Here is a 26,511-nt window from a genome sequence, read left to right as displayed (position 1 = left end):
CCATCTCAGTGTCATTAAGACAGTCAAGACAAGGAACAGGGGACACAGCTGGGCATCCCCAGCCTTAGAAACCAATCTGTGGTAAATACAGAGGTTAGTGTGATTCCCTCCCGGCCTCACTGGCCCGCTCTTTGGCTGCGGGGTGCAGCCATTTACTTCAGTGCTTCCAGCTCTCTGCTAGGCCCTGTCAGCAGCTCCTTCTGGGCCCACCTGTTTTCCTCAATTTGTCCACTGGCCTGCAGGAGCCTATGGTGCAGGGCCTGGCCAGCTGTCTGAGGCAATTCTGATTTCACAGCTTAGGAGCAGCAGCAAGTGCTAGCCCACCCATGTGTGCAGAGGAGGTGTGTAAAATTAGAACCACCACCTGCAACAGGCAGGCAGCCATGCAAGCTCTACACCATCCTTTCCCTCAAGGAGCTGAGCAAAAGGGGTTTTGGACCTGCTGCTGCTTAGCAGCACAACCCACCCTTCCTGTGTGTGTGCAGCCTGCCCCAACCCACCTGTTTCTGTACCTCTCTGGGGAACTTCACTTAGGGAAAGGGGGATGGCACATGGAGGGGATGGGAAGGGAGTCCAGTCTTCATTACCTCTGGCTTTAGGAGGCAGGCATGACACTGATGCATGAAAGCTAATCATCTCCAGAGAAGCTTTATTTTGGCCAACAGGGTCAACCTCCCCCTTGCTCAGCCAAGATTCTGGCTGGTGCAAGGTCTACATTCCCTGCTCAAGATCTGAAGGCAGGGCCAACAAGGGTGATTTAGCCAAAAGGTGGAAAGGAAGAGGGAAAAGACAGGGGCCACCAAGAGTCATGAGACTGCGCATGAGTCAGCCGAGACGGCGTCAGGAGCAAGAGCACCTGACCCCAGCCCTGGTCAGGTACAATTCCTGGGTGGTCTCTTACCGAGGTTCATGGGGCGGTCCACTCTGCTCTACCAGCTTGAACTCACAGGTCTGACTAGCGAACTGAGCATACTCTAACAGCCCGCTGATGGGGTTCTTCAGCTGGCACTCTGTCAGTTTCTTGTAGGGTGAACACCGTGGCAAGCCATGACCGTAGAAGGAGGGCATCTCCATGATGGCTCGAAACTCACCTGGTGCTGCGTGGATACTATTCAAGTCATCTGGGATGTCATCGGTGGCCCACTGGCCATTTTCAAAGTCAACATACCCTGTTTTTGAGGGGCCATTGTCATGAACAGGTGGTTTCAGTTTCATTGGTTCTGGTGTGGCCTCTTGCCGACTTTCTGACTTCACGACCGGGGAAGGTTCCTGCCCATTCTCTACTTTTTCCACGGTTACGGCACTGGCTGAGGCATCTGGGCCGGGTAGGTCACAGGTGGGGGGCTCTGCGTTTCTCTTGGTCTCCGGAAGAGCAGCTGTAGTGGTTTCCGAAACACTGTGTGTATTTCTCTTGATTTGTAGCCGCTCTCGCTTCTTGTCAGTCAAATACCATATGGGAGGGGTTGTCCCTTGCCTGTAGACATCCCCCTGCCTTTCCAAGGCGATCAGCACGGCATTTACATCTCGGGCCTTGGTAAGGCCGATATTTTTCGCCAAGTTCAGGGCAGAGGAATTGATTACTTTAAACAGATAGTCGCAGATTTTCTCCTTGATCTCAGCCATGTCAAAAGGCTCAAGAGGTTCTTCCAAGCCAGGTGTGGGGCTTCCGTATTCAGTTTCCAAACTGGGGTCTGAGTTGGCAGTTTCCTGGCTGTGACTCTGTGCTCTTGCTACTTGGCAGGGCTGGTTCCAAGCCTGAACCGAGACCGCAATCCTCCACAAAGGGGGCGTTCCTGCCTCTTGATGTAGCTTGCCCTTCTTTGCCAGAGAATACAGAATTCGATTGACCTCCTTCTTTGGGGCTCTGAGCTTCCCAGCCAGATCATGTGCTGTGGTGGCCTTCCTTTCCCCAAGCTCCTGCAGGAGCTCTAAGATCTTCTGTTCCTGATCCTGGCCGATATTCAGAGCCTGGAACCGGGAGGAAAGCCTATCAACACCTCTCCATGGCAGACTCCTGCCATGTGGGGAAGGATGCTGGAGGCCTCTCCAGAGCACCTGATCTCTGAGACTCCTGGGGACACCCCCACTCTCCAGTTGCCTGCTTCTGGCAGGTGGTCCTGGAAACCTTGGCAAGAGTTCAGGGAGGGCCAGCGGCAGTGAGGGTGTCTGCTTTCCAATTACGGGCGCTTCTGGGAGCTGCCCCGTGAGAAACTGTATTTGCTGGAGCTGGAAACTATCTGGCCCGGGCTGCTGCTGGTGTCTGAGCTGGCTGTACTCATAGCCTGGAACTGGATGGGGTGGTATCTGTGGCGGGAACACCCCTGCAGAACAGGAAGATGGGAAAGAAAGTGAACTGGGACTGCAGTGGTGAGCCTGTCCCTTCTCCCTGCCTAGGTGGGGGTGGGCTGCGCCTGATTCTTGATGGGCTCAGAAGGTGAGTGAGACGTGGGCTTGTGACCCCAGCGCACAGGTACTGCCTGGGGACTACCCAAGGGCAGAGGCAGGGCACAGGAGGCAAACCACACAGCTCCTGCAAGCCCAAGGGGGCTCTGAATCCCCAGCAGAGCCTCTCCAGCAACTCAGCTCATTTGTTTCCTTTTGAAAGAATTTTAGGGAGTTGAGAATGAATCTTTCCACTCATCAAAAAAAACTACCCTTTTAAAATCAGAAAAGTTAACAGATAGATGTTATTTTGTTTTAAAAACAAACAAAAACAGAATAACCTCAAAACACTAAGGGAGTCAGGGGACGAGGGAGAAGACTGCAGCACAGCCTCCTTGCCTCTAAATCTGTCACTTGGAGGGCTAGCCCAGACAGAAAAGCGCGTGTGGACCGGACGAGCCGGAACCCCAGTCCTCCAAGGCCGTAACAGGGAGGGGCAGCAGGACCTCCCCGGTTCATCTGCTTGCCACCGTCTCTGGGAGGGCCAGGATGCTTTTCGGGGAGCTGAATGGTTTCCTAAGAGAAAAGGCCCATCATCCTCATACTTCAGGGTGCTGCCCGGGCTAGCAAGGGCCACTGGGCACTTTACCCAAACCACCCAGGCTCACCTGGGTGTGCGGAGCCGGCAGGGTTGGTTCCTGGACACCCTGTGCCCCATCCTCCTACCCTCCTTTAGCTACCTGCCGACAGATGCTTCCATGTCCTCCAGAACCCTGTGCTACAGGGCACAAGCTACCCCGAATCTCACATACTGCCACACAGCTGTCACCCCGGGCCGCCACACACACACCCTGCTCACCCTCTCTTCCCACTGCTGTTCACTGGAGGAGGGTGTGGAGGCAGGAGGAACTTAAGGGACCGAGGGTAGGGGGTGTCAATAAATACCTTGCCGCCTTTCCCTGGAGCTTGTGGGTGGGAGGGGGCGGCATCTAGCAACCACGTTTCCCCATGCTTGTCCCCTTGTCTGATTCTCCTGAAGGCTTGGTCGGGGACCTGTAGGCAGCTGCGCCCTTTTCTTCAGCAACTTGAGCCTTCTACTTCCCCAGACCCCATCACAATTAGGGGATTTGAGCACTTCTGGTACCCTAGCCCCGGAGCTCCTTAATGTCCCTCCCAATGCCCGCCACCTCTACCTTTCAGCCACGAGCAGCTTGCCTGGATGCTCACTCTATCTCCTGTTGCTCTACCTGGGCCACCACCAAACCTCAAACCATGGCAGTCTTTTCCAGCAGTTGAGTAAACTCCCTGTAAAGGGCCTGATGGGTCTTCGATTGCAGCACAAATGCAGCCACAGGCTACATGTAAAACTTCATTTACAAAAACAGGTGGAGGATTGCTCTTGGCCTGTGTGCTCTAGTTTGCCAACTCCTGCTCTTCTCCGATGGCAACTTCCCGGTTTCTATAGCTTCCGCTCCTTACTCTTGGGGAAACTGCTGCTCAAGTGACCCACTGTTGCTGTGGGTCAGCCACTCTCTAGTCTTCCCCATCTGGCTTCACACACCTCCTCATTCAGCCTGGATCTCACGGTCAGCTCCCTTCTCCACCAAGGCCCACTGTCCCCTTTCCCTGTTCCAAGCTTCCAAATGGTGCAGAAGGAAGCTGGCTCACGCGAATGGGGCCGAATACATTCTTCCTTTCAAACTTGTTAGGCTGAACTGCTATTTGGTGGTCGGTCAGTTCAGTTCCTCCCTCTTCTGTAAAGATCCCCTTCCCACAGTTTGGTGACACAGTACCAAAGGCCTCCTCTCACCTTTTTCCTCTCTGTCCCCATCCCTTTCTTCCACCCCTTACATGTAACTTGCTCCCCAGGTTTTATCTAGGGGCCTCTACTTCCTTTCCCAGGTTGATCCCATCCACTTCCCCAACCTAAACTAGCTCTCTTAAGAAACAGTGTTCAAATCTATTATCTCCAGCCACCACCTTGTGCTGGAGCTTAAGACTTGAATTTCCAAAAGCCTAGACAATCCATCCAATTAGATATACGGCCATTACGTCAAACGCCACATATTCCAAACCAAATTAATCTTTCCCCTCAACCCAGCCCCATCTCCCAGTGTTCTTGTTACTGTTAATTGCATCATTCTCCTCTTAGTTGTTAAGGCTTAGAAACCTGAGTCTTTATGGCCTGCCTGCCTTCTTCCCTTGTCTCCCACATCTAACCAGGCAGTTGCCAAGTCCTATCTTGTCTATCACCTTTGTATTTTCTCTTCAATGTGTCTTTTCCCAGTTCTGGCCCCTTATTTACCTCTTACCTGGGCTACCTTAATCTTTCCACCCCCCTACATTCCGATCCAACATGCTTGCTTTTCCCTCTGTTGCCCCTTTACAACTCTGACCCCTTTCTTAGAGACCTCCCCTTCAGATTTCTTCGGACTTTTACCTCCCCCAGCCCACGGAAGTTTCCTCTCCTTAAACTCCTCCCACTCAGCACCTGATGCACCACTTACTCTACCTTTTGTCATAGCTACTCGTTCTTTTTTTTTTTTTCTGTACAGAATTTTTTATTTTCCACATATAGAGAAAACATTTAGGTTTCAATTTTTTCCCCAAATCAAATGTTAATTACATGTAAAACTGTTCTGTAAATTACTAATGCGGTATTACATTCATTTATTTATTATTTTGGTATCATTAATCTACAATTACATGAAGGACATTATGTTTACTAGGCTCCCCCCTTCACCAAGTCCCCCCCACATACCCCTTCACAGTCACTGTCCATCAGCGTAGTAAGATGCTGTAAAATCACTACTTGTCTTCTCTGTGTTGCACAGCCCTCCCCATGCCCCCCCACACTATACATGCTAATCATCGTTGTTTCTTGATGGGACACATAGATTGTAGTGTATGTGAAAGGTGATTAACAATATTAAGTGGCTCAAAAATTATACTCAACTCTCCATTCCCAATATTCCCTATGTAACATTGATGGGGGCTGGGTGGCACAGTGGATTCCACAGGAACCTCTGGAAGACAAGAACTGTTATCTTTGATCCTTGCATCCCCAACACCTAAGATAGCACCTGGAACAAAGCTGACCCTCAACCAACATTTGTTGAATGACTGCATGAACAAGACACCCTAGGCATGCAATCCCATCTCCTTTTTTTACACACAACCCCACTCCCTACCCCCAACCATACTCCAGGGGCCAAGGTGTATGTGGGTACAGAGAATGTGTGACTGACTCACAGAGCTAAACTATGGGAATTTTAGGGGATTTCTGATTAGTGCTTTGAGTGACCTTGGTAAAAGAACTTTGTTTCAAAGTGACTAAGGCCAGTCGCTAGTTAAATGCTTTCTAGATTTAAACTGCTACTACTTGGTCGAAATCTGCAAAATATTTGAATGTCCATCTGTAGAAAAGAACTGAATAAATTATGGCATTCATGCTATGGAATGGTATTCACAGTTAAATGTGTTACAGTCTATTTGTATTCAACAGAAGAAAATCTGGGAATGACATAAAGTTAAATTAACAACAAAAAACCCCACCAGTATGGGCAGTGTGCGTGTGTGCACGCAGTAGAACAAACAGAGAAAAGAAAGGATCCATGAATGCTTTCACAAGAGTTATTTTAGTTAAAGATTAGAGGGAGATTATTGATTTTTTTCTTTATATCCCCTTAAGTCCCCTAAAAGTCAAGGCAAGCCAAGCCAAACCCCACCTGAGAACAGCCATTTGGAGAACAGAATGAGGGCAAGAAAGTGGGAATCCAACCCATGGACTACTCAGCATCTCTGCTGGCCCACTTCCTATCTACTACTATGCAGACTACTTAACAAGCCACTTAACATTCACTGCTGTACATTTCACTTTCATCTTCTAGTCTCCTGTATTTAGGAATAAGAGATGAGCCCACACCTTTTACCACCTGGGCTTCACAGGATAATGTATTGGTGTGTGTAAAGAAATGCTTTTCCTTCAAGTCTGTCCCTAATCCTTTAAAAAAAGGGATATATGTATATATAACCCCCAGAAGTTTTCCACTTTCTCAGGAAGTTTTCTCATGTACTTTGCAATCAGCTCCTTATCCCACACCCAGCCCTTAGCAACCACCAATCTATTTCCTGTTCCTTTAGCTTTGTTTTTTCCAGAATGTGACATAAATGGTCTCCTAAGTATGGCATCTTTTCAGTCTAGCTTCTGTAGCTTAGCATAACGAGGCTGAAATTCATCCATGCTGGTGTGTCAGTAGCTCCTTCCTTTTGCTGACCAGCAGGGTGCCATTATATGAATGAACCCCAATTTATCTCATCACCTGCATGTGGGTCTTTCCAGTTTTTGGAAATAAAGAATAAAGCTGCCAGTATAAACTTTCTCCTACAGGTTAAGAAGGGCTATTTTTCATTTCCTAAAGCTGTCAGTGGAAAGGGTATAGAGACGAGGTTGTTAGAGGTAAAGCATGTTGTCCAAGAGGCATAAATGGGGTGAGGGAGAAGTAGCAACGGGGGCCTAGCAGAAAGGGGGGCCTGGCCTTGACTGGGGCGCAGGCCTTGCTACGCAGAGGGGGGTGCATTTCCTCACAAGTCGTCTTCCCCACACCACTCGGCACTGGGTGTTAATTAGCATGATAGAAATTCCTCGAAGAGTAATTCTGTTTGGCAAGAACACACACACACACACACGCACACGCACACTCTCTCTCTCTCCCTCTCTCACAGTGAGGGACGTCGCAGACTGAAACAGGAGCGCGTGTGGGGTGCTGGGGGAGCCCCAGGCGAGCAAGCTCCGCGTACAGTCGGCTGGGGCCGCGGCTTACCTGCCTCCGGCCCAAGGCGCCCCCGAGCCATGTCCCTGCGCGGGCGACCCTCCCGGAGGCGGCCCCTCCCCACGGCCCGGCCTCCCCGTCGCGGACACCGGGGCGCCTCGGTAGCGGGGTCAGGTAGCACCCCCTGCGGCGGGCGAGCTGGGTGCAACGGCTCCGTCTCACTTTCGTTTCTGCAGAAGGACTTCCCCTCGGAAGAGGAGGCTGCGGGGCGGGGCCGAGCCGGGAGGGGCGCTCCCGCGGGTCACCAGTCTAACCCTCCCTCCCGCGCAGGAGACCTCGCCTAGATACTTTCTTTACGAAAGCGGCTAAAATTGAGCTCATAATTCCCCTCACAGGCCTTCCCAGGAACACTGGGGATGAAGGCAAAGGACAACAAAGGCACAGCGCTCCGGACAAACAGCCTGGGGCTGCCCTCTGTCCCCCAGGTCGCTCCCGGAAGTCCTGTGTCCCCGTGTGGACGGCATGGGGGCAGAGCTCTCCAAATGACTGAGCTCCCCGCTCTGGGCTGTTTCCTAGCACGTCGGAAACTGGCCTGAACATACAAAGCAGACAACCGTACAGCAACAGAACAATTTAGGATCTACATCAAAAACCATCCTATACCACCATTCCTCCAGCCAGGCGGGGTTAAACACTTCACATGCATTACCTCCATCTTCACAACAGCTCTATCAGGTGGACATTATTCCCAAATTACAGGTATAGAAACTGAGGTTCGACTAAAGCCCTAGGGCTGCTAAATCCAGGTCTCTGCGGAAATCTCTCTTCACCACCACTGCACACACTTGTTACACCACGGCATCCCCCAGGATAATTTGTGGTATCTATAGGGAAAAATCCAATTGATTTCATCATCAGGCTTATTATACACTTGCTCTCTTTTGTTCAAGGTATCTAGGAAAACATTGAACAGGTCAATTATAGTTAACAATAGCCAACCCCCCTGTGAGAAATTTCTTTTTGTGTGTTTAACTTCGACGTTATCCCCATTGCTTGTGAGATGTACAAGGCAGTCCTTCCCGGCACCGTCTCTAACTCATGTCCTTTCTCTGCCATCCTCTCGCTGTGTGCATCCTCGGTGTCAGTCACCCCCAATGTCACAGTTCTAGGCAGTGTGCTTTTTCCGTCCCTTCTGTGCTTTTGCACATTCTGTTCCTTGGCCCAGAATGTACTTCCTTCACTGTTTGCGGTGAAATAGACTTTCAAGATCTGCTTCAAATATTACCTCCTAGGGAAGCCTTACCCCTCTCCATAAGGGGGAGTGGATGCAATTCATGGTTCTGTATTTTGTGCCTCTCTGTTACTCAGCACTTAACCCTCCGAAAGCGCTCTCACCATCCTCTGAAAATGCCTCACTCAATCATGAAGAGAACTTCATAAACACTTAATATGTGCCAGATACTCTGTTAAGCGCTGAGAACAGGACAAAAGTAAAGAGTCCCATGGTTCAGCTAATAGTCAGCCTGGTGGGGAAGATGGATACTCAATAGTCATCATGATGTTGTGAGAATTACTTGCTTATGTCTGCCTTTAGAGCTGTGAAGTCTTCTGGGGTCCACAAAGCTGTGTTATACATCTCCACATTCCCCCTCATAGTGACCTTCAGAGAACTGATTAGCTGACTGAATAATAGATGGCTCCATAGAAAAAACAATGGGCAAACAGTGGCAGAGGAACTTCACAAGAGGAAATTTAAAGTATTGATAAACATATGAAATGGTGCTCTATCTTATAACAGGGAAATGAATAGTAAAGCTGGTGAGTTACTGCCCATCCACCAGATAGGCAACATTAACCATCTGATCAGACCAGGTGGGAGCAAGGATACAGAGCAATGCCTGGTTACCACAGGAAACCAGTTGACCATAATCTAGGCAAGGAGTGAATACACACCCCCTACAAAATGACAACTACACACAAGTACAAGTTTATAGTTGCATTATTCCTAATAGCTCCCAACCTGGAAATAACCCAAATGTCCATCAAAAGTATAATAGGTAAATGGTGGCATATGCCTATGATAAAATACTATACAGCAACAAATAGGAAAGAACTATAACTACATGCATCGAGGTGGATAATTCTCTAAATGTGTTATTTAGTGAAAGAAGCCACATACATACTATGTGGTTCCGCTTATGTAATGTCCCAAACCAGGCAAAGCCAAACTACAGTATGCACTGCACAAAGGTATTTGTGGGGGTTACCTCAGGGACAAAGGAAGGTGGGTGTGACTGGGAAGGAGTATTCTGAGTGCGGGTAAATTTCTTGATTCTTGACTTGGGGGAAGGTTACATATACGGCTGCCTTCCAATAATTCATTAAGTTATACTCTTATGCTTTATGCACATTTCTGTATGTATGTGCTATACTTCACAATTTTAAAAGACTCTTCCTGTAGCAATTCCAGACTATCTTCCCATCTTCTATTTCCCATTTAAGTAAAATGAATTATGTCTTACCTCTGCTTTCTTGCCTTCGGGCCAAACAATCCCAAAGCCCTTTAACACTTCTACAAGAATGGTCCAGAAAAGCCTTAATCACTGCTACTGTGCAGGGGAGGCTGCACCGCTGCTGCCCTCATCCCTTTTAATCTAATATAGGATGTAGTGGTGAAGCAGAAAGAGGAAACGGATTCCCTAAACAGAGGGTCAGTTTATGCCTTGAAAGAACAACCACTCTTGTCATTTAATCTTAGCAGCTCACGTAACTGCAGACAATCTTATTCATAAATGTTTCATCTCCTCCCTGTTCCAGCTCCCACAGGGTTTCCCACAGGGTTTTGAGGTGGTGATGTAAACCTTTGTGCCACTCTATTGTAGGGATTTGACAAGTTGGATGAAGCTCTTACAAAAATTAACCAAAGTAACAGGTTGACAGCAGAAAATTCCAGAAAAGACAGACAAGCAAATACAGTAAAAATGACCCCAATCTTCTGTTCTTAATTCATAGGTGCCCACCCTTCCCACATTTTCCCTGTGTGTACAGACACCACGGACACCTAGGTGCTCCCCTCCTAATGCAGGTGCTCACCTCCCGGGGGGCCTGTATCCGCTGCCTGGCTGTGAAGTAACCCCAAAGGCAAATCCTCCTGTGTACATACCACCTAAGGGTACTTGCTAACAATCCCCTTAATGATTAAGAGTTACCGTCAAAAAATAAGGCGTGTAACACCTGATCATCTACATTTGCTCTCTTACAGCACTAAACTATGTTTTCTACCTTTATCTTGCATCTACCTACCACTTCAGCATTTTATTAAAAACAATAATAATAATAATAATAATAATAATAATAATAATAATAATAAGGGAGAAATGTGGGATTCACATATAAACCAAGTATAAAAATCAAACGAATATTCATATTTGACCTGATTGTTTATAGTTCATAATGCGTGATCAAAACCGAAAGTTTCTGTGATGACTGCCGTTGTACTGTTCACCATGTAAGAACTTATTCACTATGTAAGAATTTGTTCACCATGTAAGAACTTGTTCGTTATGCTTCAGAAGATTGGAGACTGACGAGAATTAGGCTTGGGGTGGATTAATGATTGTGCATTGAGCATTGAGTCCCCTACACAGAATTTTATTGTTGTTAACAACCATTTGATCAATAAATATGAGAGATGCCCTCCCAAATAAATAAAAAAAAATAAGGCGTGCATAAAAAAGCCCCTCACTCAGCATTCTTGGAAGCCTGGCTTCCACATAACTGCCAAGTACCAGCCCCACATGTGCTTTGTGGGGCTTGGACCTGCCCAGTTATGGGCAAGGATGCATTATCATATGGACTACTAAATTGGTTGTAGTTTCCAATCCCTGCTATTCTTGCTTTTTAATTATAAATAACTACCAGTCTGGCTTTGTAATGATTAATTTGGCTTGTTGTGAATCTTCTGTTTAACCTTACTGAGTGCAGGAATGCATATTTGCAACAACAGTCTTTTTAGCCTATAATTTCCTATAACCAGACTTTACTGTGCATATGGGCTACATCCAGTTGGATCATCTATCTCCCTACTGGAAAGCAGATGTCTGCAAACTCCTTCAGTATTTGCTCATAAGTGATACTCAACAGAAACGTACTGCCTGTAAATGTATGCTACTTAACTTGCAACGTATTATCCAACAAAGTAATAAATTACTAAGTTATTTTTAAGTACCAGGGCATTATTTTAGAATAGGATATGCACCCTAAATGAACTCATGTTCTTAACTCCTAGGAAATGCATGATAAGCAATTCATAGATTTGCCAGGCACAAATTTATTGCCCTCCTTTTTGTTGTTGTTTCTTTTCAATTCTTTATCATTGGGTTTTTGTATTTCACTCAAACAGCTAATGCCACAGCAACATATTTTTTAAAATTCTCAGTCTTCCCACAATAACTGCACTGGCTTGGATAGCCTGTAAGGCTTTCTGTAGACAGAACAGTGAGTCTCCTAGCTGGCTGAGTGTTCCGCAGCTGTATTATGCTCATGTATAGTCTATAGATGTTCATGACTAGACTGGATTTTGAAGTTACAAGAAAATAAGAGATGACTGAGATACTCCCAGAAGAAACACAGGTCTCCAAAAATGGCTAAGTGCCTGAACCCAGTCAAAGTTATCCTGTAAAGGAAATAAAAGTAGTATTTATAAACTATAAATGCCAGGTACTGTGATAGTAGGTTCATTTATTAAAGGTGTAATATTAGTAATAATGTCAAAACAGTAGTAATAATAATGGCTAACAAGCCTGGGCTGAATGTATGTAAGTTTGCACACAGTCAATGTGTATTTAGTCTCCTAACGAACCTGCAAGATGACACTATACAACTTGTGGTTTTATGCACTGAGTCCTGATACCCTTAAACTGCCTCTCCTCTGTTAGATCAGTCTGTCAGGTCACCCCTGACTTCCAGCTTTGGCGCTGGCCAGCACAGAGAGGGTCAGCTACTGGCCCACTTCTGGGTTCCACTGAGTCAGGATCCAAAGGGGGGACCTTCCCTCACTCTTGCCTGCTCTTCCTTTTCTTCCCTGTGACTGAGCCTGTGAATAGCCAGGCTCAATCCCAGCTTTCTGCAAGGGCAGTGTCCCCGTCTCCATGGCTTATAGGAAGCAGAGGGGAGCAAGCATAGCTCCATTGCAGGCAAGCGTGAAGGCCGCCTCTGCCCCTGAGTTCTGCAGTATTTCCTGGGGATCTCACCAACAGCCAAATGAAGAAAACCAATTTGCCAAATGGCCAAATCCCTGAATGACGAATTTATTAAACAACAAATATGCTGACTTTACTTTTATCTTTACGCTCTCTAGTCTTAATTGACCAGTTTTTATTCTGTCTTCGTAACAGAATTAGAGGAAATGCACGTTGCCTATCTTCCTGTTGCTGTAGAGCTGGAGACCAGGGGACAGCGGGAGGGGGTGAGGTTTAGGGGCTCTTACAGAACTGACTTTCAGTGGACTGATTTTCTGGGACTGACCGACAGCCATTTCCAGGTGCTAAGGTGTTCGTTCCAAAGGGAATGAATAAGGCTTTGCTCTTCCTAACACATGCCTTTAAGAGCATTTCTTGTAGCACTGACAACTTCACAAAAATTTCTACCTACAGAGAAGAAGGTAGGTGAAGATGGAGCAGAGAGAGATTTGAAGAAGTTGGCCTTTACGACTGGAATGATGTGACCACAAATCAAGCAATTCAGGCAGCCACCAGAAGCTGGAGGAGGCTAGGAATGATTCTCACCTGGAGCTTCTGGAGGGGGCACAGACCTGCAACATCTCGCTTTTGGCTCAGGGATACTGATTTCAGATGTCTGGTCTCCTAAACTGTGAAAGAATAAATTTCTGTTGTTTTAAGCCATCAGATATGTGGTGTTTTATTACTGCGGCTTTAGGAAAATAATATACCATCCTTGACAGGCAGTCCAAACCAGGGGGCTCCAAGCACAGGGCCGGCACGGATCTTGCTTTGCAGGCAGGGATTCCTGCACTGGGGCTCTCCAAAGAAAAAGGCTGACGCACACCAGCTGCCACAGATGACACGTATTGCCACAATTTCCACTTTTTAGTTAAACTTAACAGTATAGCATTCTCCTTACTGTCCAGCAGAATTAGAGCCTTTCATTTTATTTGGGGGTAAAAAAGGATTATTTCTTTAATATAACAAAGACTGTCTATCATAAACCAACACCAGTCAAGGAATACTACTGGATATAAGAGAAATATACAAAACACAACAGCCTCCTTATATAGGGGGAAAATACCATATTCTTAATAGCAAATAAAAGACTAAAAAAAGGAAACAGAAACATCTAGGAATAATCTTAAGAAATATAAGAGCCTACATGCAGTAAAGTACAAAACTCTGCTGAAGAAGGTATATTTTTCATAGGATACACCAGCCCCAAATGTGACGGCAAGGTTATGAATGCCAATTAGTGCCACATTAAGTAACAGCACACTGCAAATTCTAGTGAGCCTAGGGGCAGTAAGGAGTGAATACCTGACAAAATTCTTAAAAAGATGACTGCTATACTAATTAAATCAAGGCAGCACTGGTATATAATGCAAGAATGGAGTTACAGACTAACAACAGAACCACACTTCCCTGGACAGGCCCTAGCGTGTGAACCGATTCAGCTGCAGGAGACGAAGCCAAACGCGGCAGAGAAGGGAAGAAGGGCTAGTCCACACACAGGGCTCAGCCCACTGGTTGGCTTTTTAGAAAAAAAATTTAGAGCCTTGCCTTGTATTAATAAACCAAAATAAATTACAAATGGAAGTATTTTAAATAAAAATAACACGAAATAACATAAAATAACACAAAATAAAAATATTTATTTATTTTTAAATAAACATAACAAAGCATCCATAAAAAAATTAGTATGACTTGACCTGTTGCATAGCAATGGAGGACAACACAAAGGAGAAGGCTGATCGATATCTGTTCACTGGAGGTAAATTTTTGTATTTCAAAAAAGTGACATGATGTTTGAAAATGTTTGCAGTAAAGTTTTTTAAAAAAACATGTATTAATAAAAAAATGAAAACGGAATCACAGTTACAACACACAGGCAGGGCACAGTGTATCTATATAAAAGCCCACATACTTTGTAAGATAGCATATGCACACACTGTGCTCACTGGGGCCAGCACTGGGGTTATTTTTTAATCCTCACAACCACCTCATGAGAGAGGTACACTATTATTGTTCTGATATTACAGAAGAGAAACTGAGGCAGACCGAAGCCGTAGAGGTTGTTTGAAGTAACACAGCCGATTGGCAGAGCCGGGATTCAGACTCGGGCACTTCGGCTCCAGAGCGGGTGCTCTTGGCTATTACACTAAGCTGCCTCCGCTAAAACTAGTCAATAAAAAAGGCAATTCACAAAAAAGTAAGTACGAATGCCTGTCAAATATTTGGGAAAATGTTCAATCACACTTAGAGTTAAGGACATGAATATGAAATATGATTTACATTTTCATTCACAAAATTAGTAATTAAAATGGTGGAATTACTCCATGCTAGTCGGGGACTCCAAGGCTACCTTCATTACCTTCTAATCTTAGACTCTAGGAATCCACTCTGGCCTCTTCCAAAATATTCTCAAATATGATTAGGTAACCACCTCCGTTCTTAAACCCACTGCTACCCACTACTCTTTGGATAAAGGCCCAAGTCCATAACAAGGTCTGGAGTATGCCCCACTCCCTGGCCAAGCCTACCCCAACCAGACTTCACAAAAGGCACCTTCCATTCTGTTCACCCAAAAGCCACACAGTACTCTTGCAGCCTTACAAAAGCCAAGTCATACAGTTTCTCCTCTAGTCGTGTCCCGATACTAGAGGCAGAGGCATATAAAGTTTACAGTACCCATAATCCTACGAAGCTTGCTTCGTAATCCTTATCAGTAGTTGCAGTTACACATTTGCATGATCATTTGATTAATCATGTCTTCTCTCCTGAGCAGTACAAGTCTTGTACCCCCATGATTCAGCACATTGGCTCTAGAAGGTACTCAACAGATATCTGTCAAATGAATATACATTAATGATTGAATGAAGAAAGAGGAGGGAGAAAAAGGAAAAATGAGGAAAGGAGAAACAGACACTCTCATATCAGTGTTAAAACTAAACCAGTGGGTTCAACTGTTCACAAAGCAATTAGACAGCATGTGTCCAAAGTCTTAAATAAGTTCATAGCTTCAGCTATGAGTCAACAAGCATTAATATCAATAATGTAATCCTATTATGAAATAGTTATTGTTAATAAATGTAATTAATAATGAAAGAATACAAATTTACCTTTATTTTGGAAGGTAAACTAGAAGATAATTTGAAATCTATTACAAAAATATTTGCATGCTAAGCATTGTTCATGATAGCAAAAAACTGAAAATAGCTTTAATGTCCAAAATTGAAAACATGGTCAAGCAGATTCTGATATAGTCCTAAATTATACAACACATGAAAATAGTACTTACAAACTTAATTCCATGGAAGAGGTTCAGTAAACTTCTTAGTAAACATAAGTAAAAAGAACATAAAATTATAAATAGAGGAAGTTTTCAGCTTTGAAAACAACATGCCTAAGTGGCAGACAGCGCTGACCACCTACCTTAGAACTATGCTTTCTTTTCTGAGAAGGCCTGATTCTGTACACTTTTCTGAGAAGGCCAGGCTCCTTCCCCAGACCCAGAGGGAGGATCATGATTAGCCTAATAACCCGATCTTGGTAATTCCATTTCTCTTGTCAGTGATAAAACTCGAGCCAAAGGAAACACAAAAAGCAATCTGTCAGGGGCTTTCGGTGACAAAGGTTCCTTGCTGTAAATAAGTGACCCCGAGGATGGCAGAGTGGAGGGCAGGGACACTACTGAGTATCTTAATCAACCTACCCTGGAATAACCAACACAGCATGACACAGAAGACACCAAAATGTTAACAGTGATGTCTGAGAGGTAGGGTTACCAGTGATTCTATTCACTTGAATAGTTTTCTACAGTTTTCAAGTTTTCTATAACAAAGCATCCATCACCCTCAGTAGGGTGAAGTTAATAACAACAAAAAGAACACCAATAAATATGTATTGCATGAAACTTGTCCTTAAGAAGCTCACAGTCTAGTAAATGGGAACAGCCATATAGATAAATGATTAAAATACTACGTGATAAAACTGCAATGAGATATCACTTCACAAGCTATCAGAATGGCAAAAAAAAACAATGAAAAAACTTGCAATATCTAATGCTGGTAGGAGTGTAAAATGGTACAACCACTTTGGAAAACTGGCCATTTCTTCTAAGGCTAAACTTCTAAGGCTAAATGCTCCTGGGTACTTACCAAGGAAAATGGAAAGAAATGGCCATACAAAGACATATGTAAGGATGTTCACAGAACCAGGGGTCAGGAGAAGGGGAAAGAGGGAGTTGTTATTTAATGGATATAGAGTTTCAGATTTGCAATATGGGAAAATTCTGGAGATGTTTCACAATGTGAATATACCTAACACTACTGAACTGTACACTTAAAAATGGTTTAAGATGGTAAATTTCATGCCACGTGTTTATCACACACACAAAAAAAAAAGAAAAAAAGAAAAAAAAAGGATGTTCACAGAGCTTTATTCTTAATAGCCCCAAACTGGAAACAAATCAAATGTTCATCAACTGATGAATGAATAAACAATGATGTATATTCACACAGAGGACACTGACAGAATGCAGCATGGGTGAACCTCACTGAAAGAAGCCACACACAGAAGCACATATTATATAACTCCATTTATATGAAATTTTAGAACAGGCAAAACTAATCGATCATGGTAGACATAAACAATAAATAGAACAGTGGTGTCTTCGCAGACAATGGTGACTAGAAAGGGGCAAAAGGGAACTTTCTGGGGTGATGGAAATGTTTTATTTTCTTGATTTGGATGGTGAATAAATGAGATATACATTTGTCAAAATTCATGGACTGGCACACATGCGCTGTTAATTATATATAATATTATCTCAATAAAAATGTCTTAAGGCAACAGTGGGATAAGGGAACTGGAAGGGGCTAAATTCATCATGTTGGCTACACACTGAGAAGCTGTTAGCTGAACAAGAGTACTTCCTTAAACCAGCGCAAGAGCCACAGAAAAACACCGCTTCATGCCACAATTTATGGAAGTACTAAGAATGTTCAAATTATGAGAATTATGCATATATCTGAATCTCAGTTTTGTGGAGCAAGCTTTGAGATTCTGATAAATTTAAAAAGGAATATATATGACACATACACTAATGTAAACATCTTTAAAACAAAACATAAACCTTTATCTAATTCTAACTGATTTTATTTAAAACATTATACAGTATTTTCATCAGGTATCTTGTTAAAATCTGAAATAGAACTGAATATTAGCTTTTTAAAGTAATATGTCAAAATGTACACCATAAATTACTACACTACAGAGTGAGGAAAAACCATTTTAAGGTTTACAAGCAAAGGAAGAAATCAAAAAGAACAAAATTTATCTACAGAAGAACGAAAAGCAGGTTATGTATGTTTAATGACAAAACCCAAATTAGGTGGCAAACAATGAACTGGAAAAGTATTCATAGCAAATGAAGTTCTTTTGTTTTGCATAATCAATACATACTAATTTTTTTTAGAGAATTTGCGTAATTTATAAAAAACTTCAACATAAGCAAGTAAACAAAATATTAACTGAGAATTTAAAAAATGGAAATAAAAACGGTTAATAAACAGATGCAAAGACTTCAAACTTAATCATAACAAGAAAATGCAAATTAAAACAAGAAACCATTTTTCAATTTAGCCAAGAGTTTCCTTTTTAGTTAAAATACCCAGCGGCAGAGAGGGCAGGGTGACAGAGGCACAGTGAAGTGGGGGTAAACAATAAATAGCCCTCTCGCGCAAGTCTGTTTGCATAAGAAATACTTTTTTATGTTAGAAGAAGAAACAAAAGGGCATTCTCCCCACCCTCTTTTTCTTGTTGGGGAGTGAGTGGGTCTTGGGGTAGGGTTCCTGGAAGATGAGGCCCAACAGTAAACAGGAAGACTGGACGTGCTCTGCAGGGGCTGGGACACAGGTTTGGGCTCTTCCTGGGAGAGGGCCGAACTCTAACACTGGAGCAACTCCGTCCTGGAGGACGAAGGGCTGCAGGTTTCCCTCCAGCTCTGCCACGGCCCCAGGGAGGGTGGCTTTGCTCCGGGGCAGAGCGCGTGCAGCAGGAGCACCTTGAGGACAGTTACTGAAAACGCAAGGTGCAGATCAGCAGGTGGAACGTGGCTGCGTTTGAGTGAAAACCAAACAACACGGTAAGATACATGTAATATACATATTTTTTATACATGAAAAAATTTTACTTTATTTAACAGCTATGACTGTAAAATCCTAAGAAGAGGAGAGGAAGGAGACACACATCAAGCTATTTTGCTCCATCTCTGGAAGGTGGGATGAGCTGGATGGAAAGGGGTCTCATTTCTTTTATACATTTCTAGTTGGGATTTTTTAAGCCTTTCTTGAGTGTTTTGGTATTTAAAAATAAGTTTTAAAGTTCACAACGCTTGGTCCCAAGACTCTAGTCAAAGAATGATTTTTATTTATAAAGTACTTAAAACTGTGCCTTGCACCTTGTAAATGCTCAACTAAGTGTTTTAAAAATAAATACTCCAAGGAAAACGACTCAAACTATGGGAATATACAACCTTTCCTAGTTCAGAAAGGTTTGCGGGGTCTGCAACATCTCATAGGGCTTCTCCCTGGGGCCTGACCCTTAGCCTCTAGAGGCACAAGGAAGAGAGGGTCTGCCTTTTTGGGATGGACCCACAGTACTTGAGTTTACAGACAAGGACAGGGAGAACTGTAGCTATCGTGCAGATTGGAATCCTCATCAACACGATACCAGCATTTTCTTCCTGTGGGTAGATTTCATTCATTCATTTAATAAATATTTATTAAGCACACACAACGTATCAGGCACTGTCTTTGGTTCTAGAGATACAGCTGTAAGCAAAACAAAAATTCTTTCCCTCATTTTAAGGAAGTTGATGTACTAATGAGGAGAGCCAGGCAACAAACAAAGAAATATACAATGTCGATTGGCTGTAAATGCTATGAAGAAAAAAAATGACAGCTAAGATAAGGAATACAAAGCAAAGAGGCCTGGCACAGAGAGAAGGGGGAGGTGGGGCTAACTCCCTGATGGAGGTCAAGGAAGGTTTCTGGGAGAAGCATGACCTGGCTCCAAAAGGAAGTCCTGTGAAGCAGCAGGGAATGGCAACCACAACAAGCTGACGCAAAGGTGTGGACGACGGGATAAAGCACACGTGACGAATGCCACACTGAATAGCAACGTGTGTGGACAAACAAAACCAGGTGGATTCATCTCAGACTCTGGAAGGGCCTTCAAGAAGTGGGAAATGACTGCACATACTTTCTATGCTCGTGGTAGTCATCTGCTCTTTTTGCCTGCCTAGTACCTCTGCACTCCCCTGCCCGTGTGGTTAGAGAGGGGCAATTTACTCCTTCATCCCAGGAGTGGCCTGTGAGACAGACCTGTCCAGTCATGGTATTCCTACATCCTTATCCACAATGATTAGCTTACAATGCTTGAAGAAGGCTGTGAGGTCATAGGCTTGGGGCTGCCAGTAGTCAGCTAGTACAATATGTGTAGAGAAAGCAGCAGGAGAGAAGGAGAGAATGAGGCCAATTAGCAAAAAAGAAGAAAAAAGGCAGGGCCAAAAGTCCTCATGACATCGTGTCTGCCTCATGATCCGGCCATGCCTGAAGCTTATCTTTGGACATCCTAAATGATCAAAGGGCGGAAAAACCTTTTTTTGCTTAAGTTAGTTTACACTGGGTTTCTACCATTTGCAACTGTATAATTATATACCCTCTTTTTGGGAAAGCGCTTCACGGTGTGTGTGGTGATGGTGGAATATAGAGGGAAAGAGAGGATAAATTATGTCAGAGGGCTTTTTGCATGAAGTTTTTTTTAAATTGAAGTGTAGATGATGGACAATATTCGTTTCAGGTATACAACATAGTGATTCAACATTTATATATAGTAAGAAGTGATCACCACAATAAATCTCGCTCACATCTGTCACCATACAAAATTGTTACAATATTACTAACTACATTCCCTATGCTGTGCATTGCATTCCCATGTCTTATTTATTTTATAACTGGAAGTTTGTACCTTTGAATCCCCTTCACATATTTTGACTATCCTCCCACCCCCTTCCCCTCTGGCAACCACCAGATTGTTCTCTATAAATCTGTTTCTGTTTGGTAGATTCCACATGTAAGTGAAAACATATAGTATTTGTCTTTCTCCATCTTACTTAATTCAGTTAACAATAATACCCTCTAGATCCACCATTAAGTTTGGTAGAGATGGTAAAACAGGTGACTTCAGGGCATCTGGGAGGGTACAGAAGCAACAGTAACAGCTCCTTGGGTGGAGGAACTGAGGTGTTGTGTGTACATCCAGTCTGTAAGTATGGGTTATATAAACACTGTAAGTTCCTATAATAATCCACTCCATAGCCCTAATTCACCTTAAAGCAGAGAGCCAACACCAATGCTGATCCAAAACACCAAGAATATCATCTATTTAAAACCAGTTTACGATTCCCACATTAATGCACATCAGTCACAGATCTTTCCCAAATGTTTAATTTTGTGACAAACTAGTATCCTGAACTCTTTATCCTTGGTACCAGACAATCATCTAGTGTTTTCCAGAAACCTTAACTCAGGCAGCTGGACCCATTAGGGTCCAAGTCTGACAGAAGTTGAAACAAAACACACTGCTGTATCTCAAGAGATCACTACAGATGCCCCAAAGCTCAGATCCTGTTGAAAACTCTAATCAGTTGGTCACAGGCAATAATACCAATCTTGGTCTGAAACACAGCTTTGAATCTTTAAATCCATGAAATCAGAAAGCTCTTCATATTACACTGTGTTATACTATAAAATTAGCTAAAGGGAGGTTTTGCGTATTAAACAATAGGTCTCCTTCTGGTAGAAATAACAATACCTCAGGATTTTTTCTTCTTTCCACAGGCATTCACCAAATACTACTGTGTGCCCACGAGCCCTTCCTTTTTCTCTGGGTGAAAAGGCCAAATCTCGGTTCACATCTGGATAATGCTGGGTAAAATGTAAAATAGAAGATAATTTATCACTGGACAATTGGAGATGTTATTCTTGCAGCAAGCACTGGCCCTCTCTAAGATCTGCTTATGCCTCCCTTTCCCTGCTATACTAGGTTCACACTGCCAGGGCTCCAGTCACTGAGAAATAACAAGACCCAAATCCCACATAGCCGAAGGGCATGGGTTCACGTTCAGCTGTGCCCTTAACTACTGTCAGGACCTTGGCCAAGACTCACCATCCACATCTGTAAACTGGAATAATACTGCACTGGGTTGCTAGCGGGATTAAATAAACAGTATATGTAAGTGCTTGGTACAGTGTTAGGCACATAGCAAGTGCTCAATAAGGAGCAGCTGTAATTAATAAAGTGAGGCCTTTTTTCCAATTCTAAAATTTTATGAGTTCTCAGTAGAGAGGTTATGGGTTTTGAGAGTCCGCCTCCCACCCCACCCTCCAAGTCTGCTTTATCATATCTGACAGATTAGCAAATATCCAAAATAGCAAAAAGTTCCCCTGCTTTTTAAGCTGCTGTACCAATGGGATACCTTCAGCAAGAGAGCAAGTTCAAGTGCCTGGGTGCTGTGTCCTTACCAACAATAGCTAGACATTTCAAATTCTGACAACAACGACTGCAAGGTTGATAAAATTATCCTCATTTTGTAGATAAGGCCAAGTCGGGGTAGAGATGTTAAATAACTCACTCAGTGTTACAAAGCTGGTAAATGGCAGACCTGACTCCAAAGTTCACGTTCCTTTCCACTCTATTTCTCTGCCTCGCATACGGCAAGCACTCAACTGTTTGTTAAATAATGAAAAAGATATCCGAGGATCTTTGAAACGATGTCAACATCCTTCTTTGGTAAAGACAGAAGTTGGCATTATCACTCACAATAGGTCTCCTTCTGGTAGAAATAACAATACCTCAGGATTTTTTCTTCTTTCCACAGGCATTCACCAAAATACCTACTGTGTGCCCAAGAGCCCTTCCTTTTTCTCTGGGTGAGAAATTGCTCCACGATTTGATGCTCCTGTGTTCTCTGCTCCCAATGACCTGCTCTAACAATCTGGCCTCCCTCTCCAACAGCCACTGAGTAGGCCTGTGTGTGCAAGTCTCTCTTAGCGGTTTAGACTCCGCTCCCTCAGCTAACCGCAAGCTGGGATTCCCCCACACTGCATTTAAAATCCAATGGCAGGCATCCCTTTTTGAAAGGCAAGATTCCCAAACTCTGACATCGCCACGAAACACCTGAGGCAGGCTTACCCTCTCGTGGGGCCAAAGGATCAAGCCAAGCAGATGAAGGACGGGGTGGTGACGCAACCAGGCCTCCTGCACCAGGGCCAGACCGAGGCAGCGCGCGGCGGCCGTGACCCCGCAGTGGGCTCTCCACCGCGGCCGCCTACGCCTGCCCGTCTAAGACACGCCAAGGGCACCGGCTGTTAGCCCAGGGAGGAGGCGCCGGCCTCTGCGGGCAGGGCGAGGAGGCGCGGGGCTGGCCGCGTCCCGGGCGCCTCGCCCTCCAGGCTCCCTCCGCGGCGACGGAGTTGAGAGAGGGAAACGAGCGCCTTGGTACCCAGCTGCCGGGCTCCGGCTGGCACGAGCGCCCGAGCATCCGCGCGCAGCCTCCGTCGCCCCCACGGCGCACGCACGCACACCGGCGCCCGGCGAGGAGGCCCAGCCCGGCGCTGCCCCCGCGCGCCGCGTCTCTGCGCGCGGGGCGGTCACCCTCCGAGCCCCCGGGAGCCCCCGCGCTGCCCCTTCCCAGAGCCCGGGACTGGAGAGGTGGCGCGAGCCGGGCGTTCTGGTCCGGGAAGGTGACGGCGGAGAAAGCAAAAGCCTCTTACCGGGTGCTGTAATTCTCCGGGACGCAGCCCGACACCAGTGCCTGCCACTGCCACCGGGACACCAGGGGCTGCCACTGCCGCTGGGACCTTCCCTCCCCCGCCCTCCCCCACCACGTAGCCCTCTCTGCCTTCAGTCGGGAATCAATGGCCCGGTCGCGGATTGGTGACATCATGGGCGCGCCAGGCGTGGGAGGAAGCACCACGTGATTCCCCCTCTTTTGTTTTCGTCCTGGTTAAGCTGGGTTTTCGTTGCTGTTCCCCTGGGGTCTTTTGGGCAGCGTTGTGGGCACGGCGAGGTGTAGCTACTTGGGTTTGGCATGTTGCATTTTTGCTCATGGCCTTGATTAGACCCAGTCATTCATAATGTAGGGGGGCCAGAAGGCCTGAGGCTATGTGGATATCATCTTTTATTTTTAAAAAGTGGACCTCAAGTACACAGAATTAGTTAATAATGCACTATAATCAGTGATCCTTGGATGGCCTATTTATTTTAAATATGATATAGTGAACACCCCCAATAACTCGTCACCTTACCATCCCATCCCAAGACCTAAAATATTACCAATAACTTTCATCCACTTATAAGTGGTCCCCATCCTTTACCACAGCCTCCCCATGAGAAGCAACCTCCATCTTGATGATTTGTGTTGACACACTCTTTACCTTTGCTTTAAACTCTTCACATTTATATGCACGATTAAGCAATATATTTGTGTGTGTACGCTATGTGAGTATACCCTAGTTGATTTTGAACTTTCATCTAGTGCTCTAAACTTTTATTGGCATACACATGTTGCTAAGTGTCTTAATCCATTTAGGCTGTTTTAACAAAATACCACAGATATATGAACAACAGAAATTTATTTCTCATGGCTCTAGAGGCTGGATGTCAGGGTGCCCACACGGTTTTCTTCCTGGTAGTGGACTTCTTACATGGCAGAAGGCACTAGGGATTGCCGAGGGGTCTCTTTTATAAGAACACTGATCCCATTCATGAAGGCTCCACCCTCATGACCTAAGCACCTCTCCAAAACCCCATCTCCTCATACCATCACATTGGGCTTTGGGATTTCAACATAAACATTTTGGGGTACACAAACATTCAGACCATTGCATTAAGATTCATCCTTCTTGTTGAGTGAAGCATTTCAATCATTTTCACTGTTACTTAACAGTCCACTATATGAGTGTACCCTAGTTGATTCATTCTCCAGCAGCTGAATATTTATGCAATTTCTAGTTTTTTGCTATTTCCAATACTGCAAGCATTGTCTTTTAGGGCTTCTGTATGAAAATTTATCTTGGGCTTATTTAACTAGGAGTGGAATTGATGGGTCTTGTGTATGTCAGTGTTCAACTTTATACAACAGTGCTAAATCTTTATTCAAAGTGGTTGTGCTAGCTTATACTCCTACCAGCAGCATCTTCTCTAACACATAAGACTTACTGATTTTTGGCAATGAAATGGAAGTTAAATGTTGTCTCAGACATCTGGGCCTTATTGGCATATCCCTGAGGTTAAGCATCTCATATATTTGTTGCTTATCTTTGGTTCCTTTTCTGTGAAATGTCAGTGTTTGAGGTTCAAAGGATTTCAAGGCAGATCCAGGAAAAAGATATGCTCAAAAGGCGACAGTAGCACACACAGCTTTGTCTGGGGGAGCTTTGACAAATTTGCATACAAGGGAAGTCCCTCACAGAACAATCCAAAGAAGAACCTCACAAACAATCCAAAGACCACTGGCAGTGGGTGGAGGGAGCATCTAGAAGGAGAGACAGGTAAGGAAATTCCCAGAAGTTTAGGTGACATTGTTCAGCAAAACAGGAAGTCTCTGGGTCAGAAAGCTCTGAAGGGCAGCAGCAGCTTGGTGTCTTTATAACCACAAAGTTCATCTTATCTATGACCAGCAAGTGTTGGGTGCAGTTTTGTGAAGTATAGAAAGCAGGCAGGCAGCTCTAAAAGTCTGCCTCTTAGGACTATGTTTTGAACAACTGGGTATAAAAATTTGAGTTTGCTACTGGCAGACTTTTGACCTTATGGTTTCAACCTGCTGTGAAGAAATAAACAAGCCAAGGGCCAATATATAGAGGCCATTCCTGGCTCATTTTTATAATACTTCATGTCTTTTGCTAATTTTTAATGGCTTGTCAAATTTTTGATATACTCTAAACATTAATTCTTTGTCAGTTTATTGCACATTTCTTCTCATACGTGGCTTGCCTTTTCACTTTCTATTTTGATAAGTAGATATTCTTAACCTTAAATTCATAAATATTTATTATTTATTTTGTTTTTTCCTACCCTAATATATATTAACTTACTCTTTCCTCTAACAATACTTAGTTTTGTTTTTGACATTTAAATCCTTATTCTTTCTGGAATTTACTTTTGTTTATGGTGTAAGTAGGGATCCAATTTTACTTTTTACATACAAATGAATTCTTTTTCCCAGTTATGTTTGTTGATTAGCCCCACCTTTCCACTGATCTGCCATGCCAACTTGGTCATATCTACTTCCATTTATGTATGGGTTATGTCTGAGCTGTCTCTTCTGTTCTACTAGACAATTTGTCTTTGTACCAACACCACACTATTTAATTACCATAGTTTTATAAAAAGTCTTGGTATAAAAAGTAGGGAAAATCTTCCCTGTTTTTCTTCTTCATCTGTCTTGGCTGTTCTTGGTCCCTTGTTTTTCCATATGTATTTTAGAACAAGCTTCTGAAGTTGCATGTGCATGCTTGTGCGTGCACGCACGCACACACACACACACACACACACACACACACACACACCTTGTTGGGGTTTGGCATTGCATTGAATATATAGACCAATTTGGGGAGAATTGACATCTTTATGATTCTGAGTCTTATAATTCATGAACAAAGGACAGCTTTCTTTTTATTAAATCTTCATTAATGTCCTTCAGTAAAGATTTATTATTTTCTGTGTTCACATCTTGCACATCTTTTGTTGGGTTTATTCCTGGATACTTTGTAGTTTTGCTGCTATTGTAAATGATCCTTTTAAATTATGCTTTGTAATCATTGCTGGTGTAGAAATAAATTGGACTTTTGTATATTGATATTGTATCCAGCCACCTTGCTGTCTTTGATTCAAATAGTTTTGTCTATTATTTTTTCTAATAATCTGTCTATTGGGTCTTCTAATAATTTGTTTATTGATTCTTTTGGATTTCCCATGTAAACAACGATGCCAGTATTTTCCCTGTTCCTCTCCAGCCTTACTGCCTTTTATTTTTCTTAAAGTATTACACTGGTTAGGACCTC

General features: G+C 44.1%; 1 protein-coding gene across 6 annotated transcripts in view; it reads right to left on the bottom strand.

Moving 5' to 3' along the window:
• Positions 1–23,348, bottom strand: part of ADAR (adenosine deaminase RNA specific) — a 39,912-nt gene extending 16,564 nt beyond the window's left edge. For 2 of the 6 annotated variants that reach the window (XM_036922323.2, XM_036922324.2), the window contains exons 1-2: positions 7,206–7,391; positions 902–2,321 (exon numbers count right to left, since the gene is read on the bottom strand). In XM_036922323.2, the coding sequence (XP_036778218.2) occupies positions 902–2,321; positions 7,206–7,236 (1,451 nt within the window). In that variant the 5' untranslated portion in view covers positions 7,237–7,391. Of the gene's footprint in view, positions 1–901; positions 2,322–7,205; positions 7,394–22,639; positions 22,737–23,220 lie in introns of those variants that run through there. The other 4 variants (XM_036922329.2, XM_036922328.2, XM_036922327.2 and 1 more) reach the window with 4 other exon arrangements.
• Between the last annotated feature and the right edge of the window lie 3,163 nt (positions 23,349–26,511).

This window comes from Manis pentadactyla, chromosome 19, assembly GCF_030020395.1.
Source record: "Manis pentadactyla isolate mManPen7 chromosome 19, mManPen7.hap1, whole genome shotgun sequence".
Taxonomy (NCBI): Eukaryota; Metazoa; Chordata; class Mammalia; order Pholidota; family Manidae; genus Manis; species Manis pentadactyla.
This window is presented reverse-complemented; position numbering and strand designations above follow the sequence as displayed.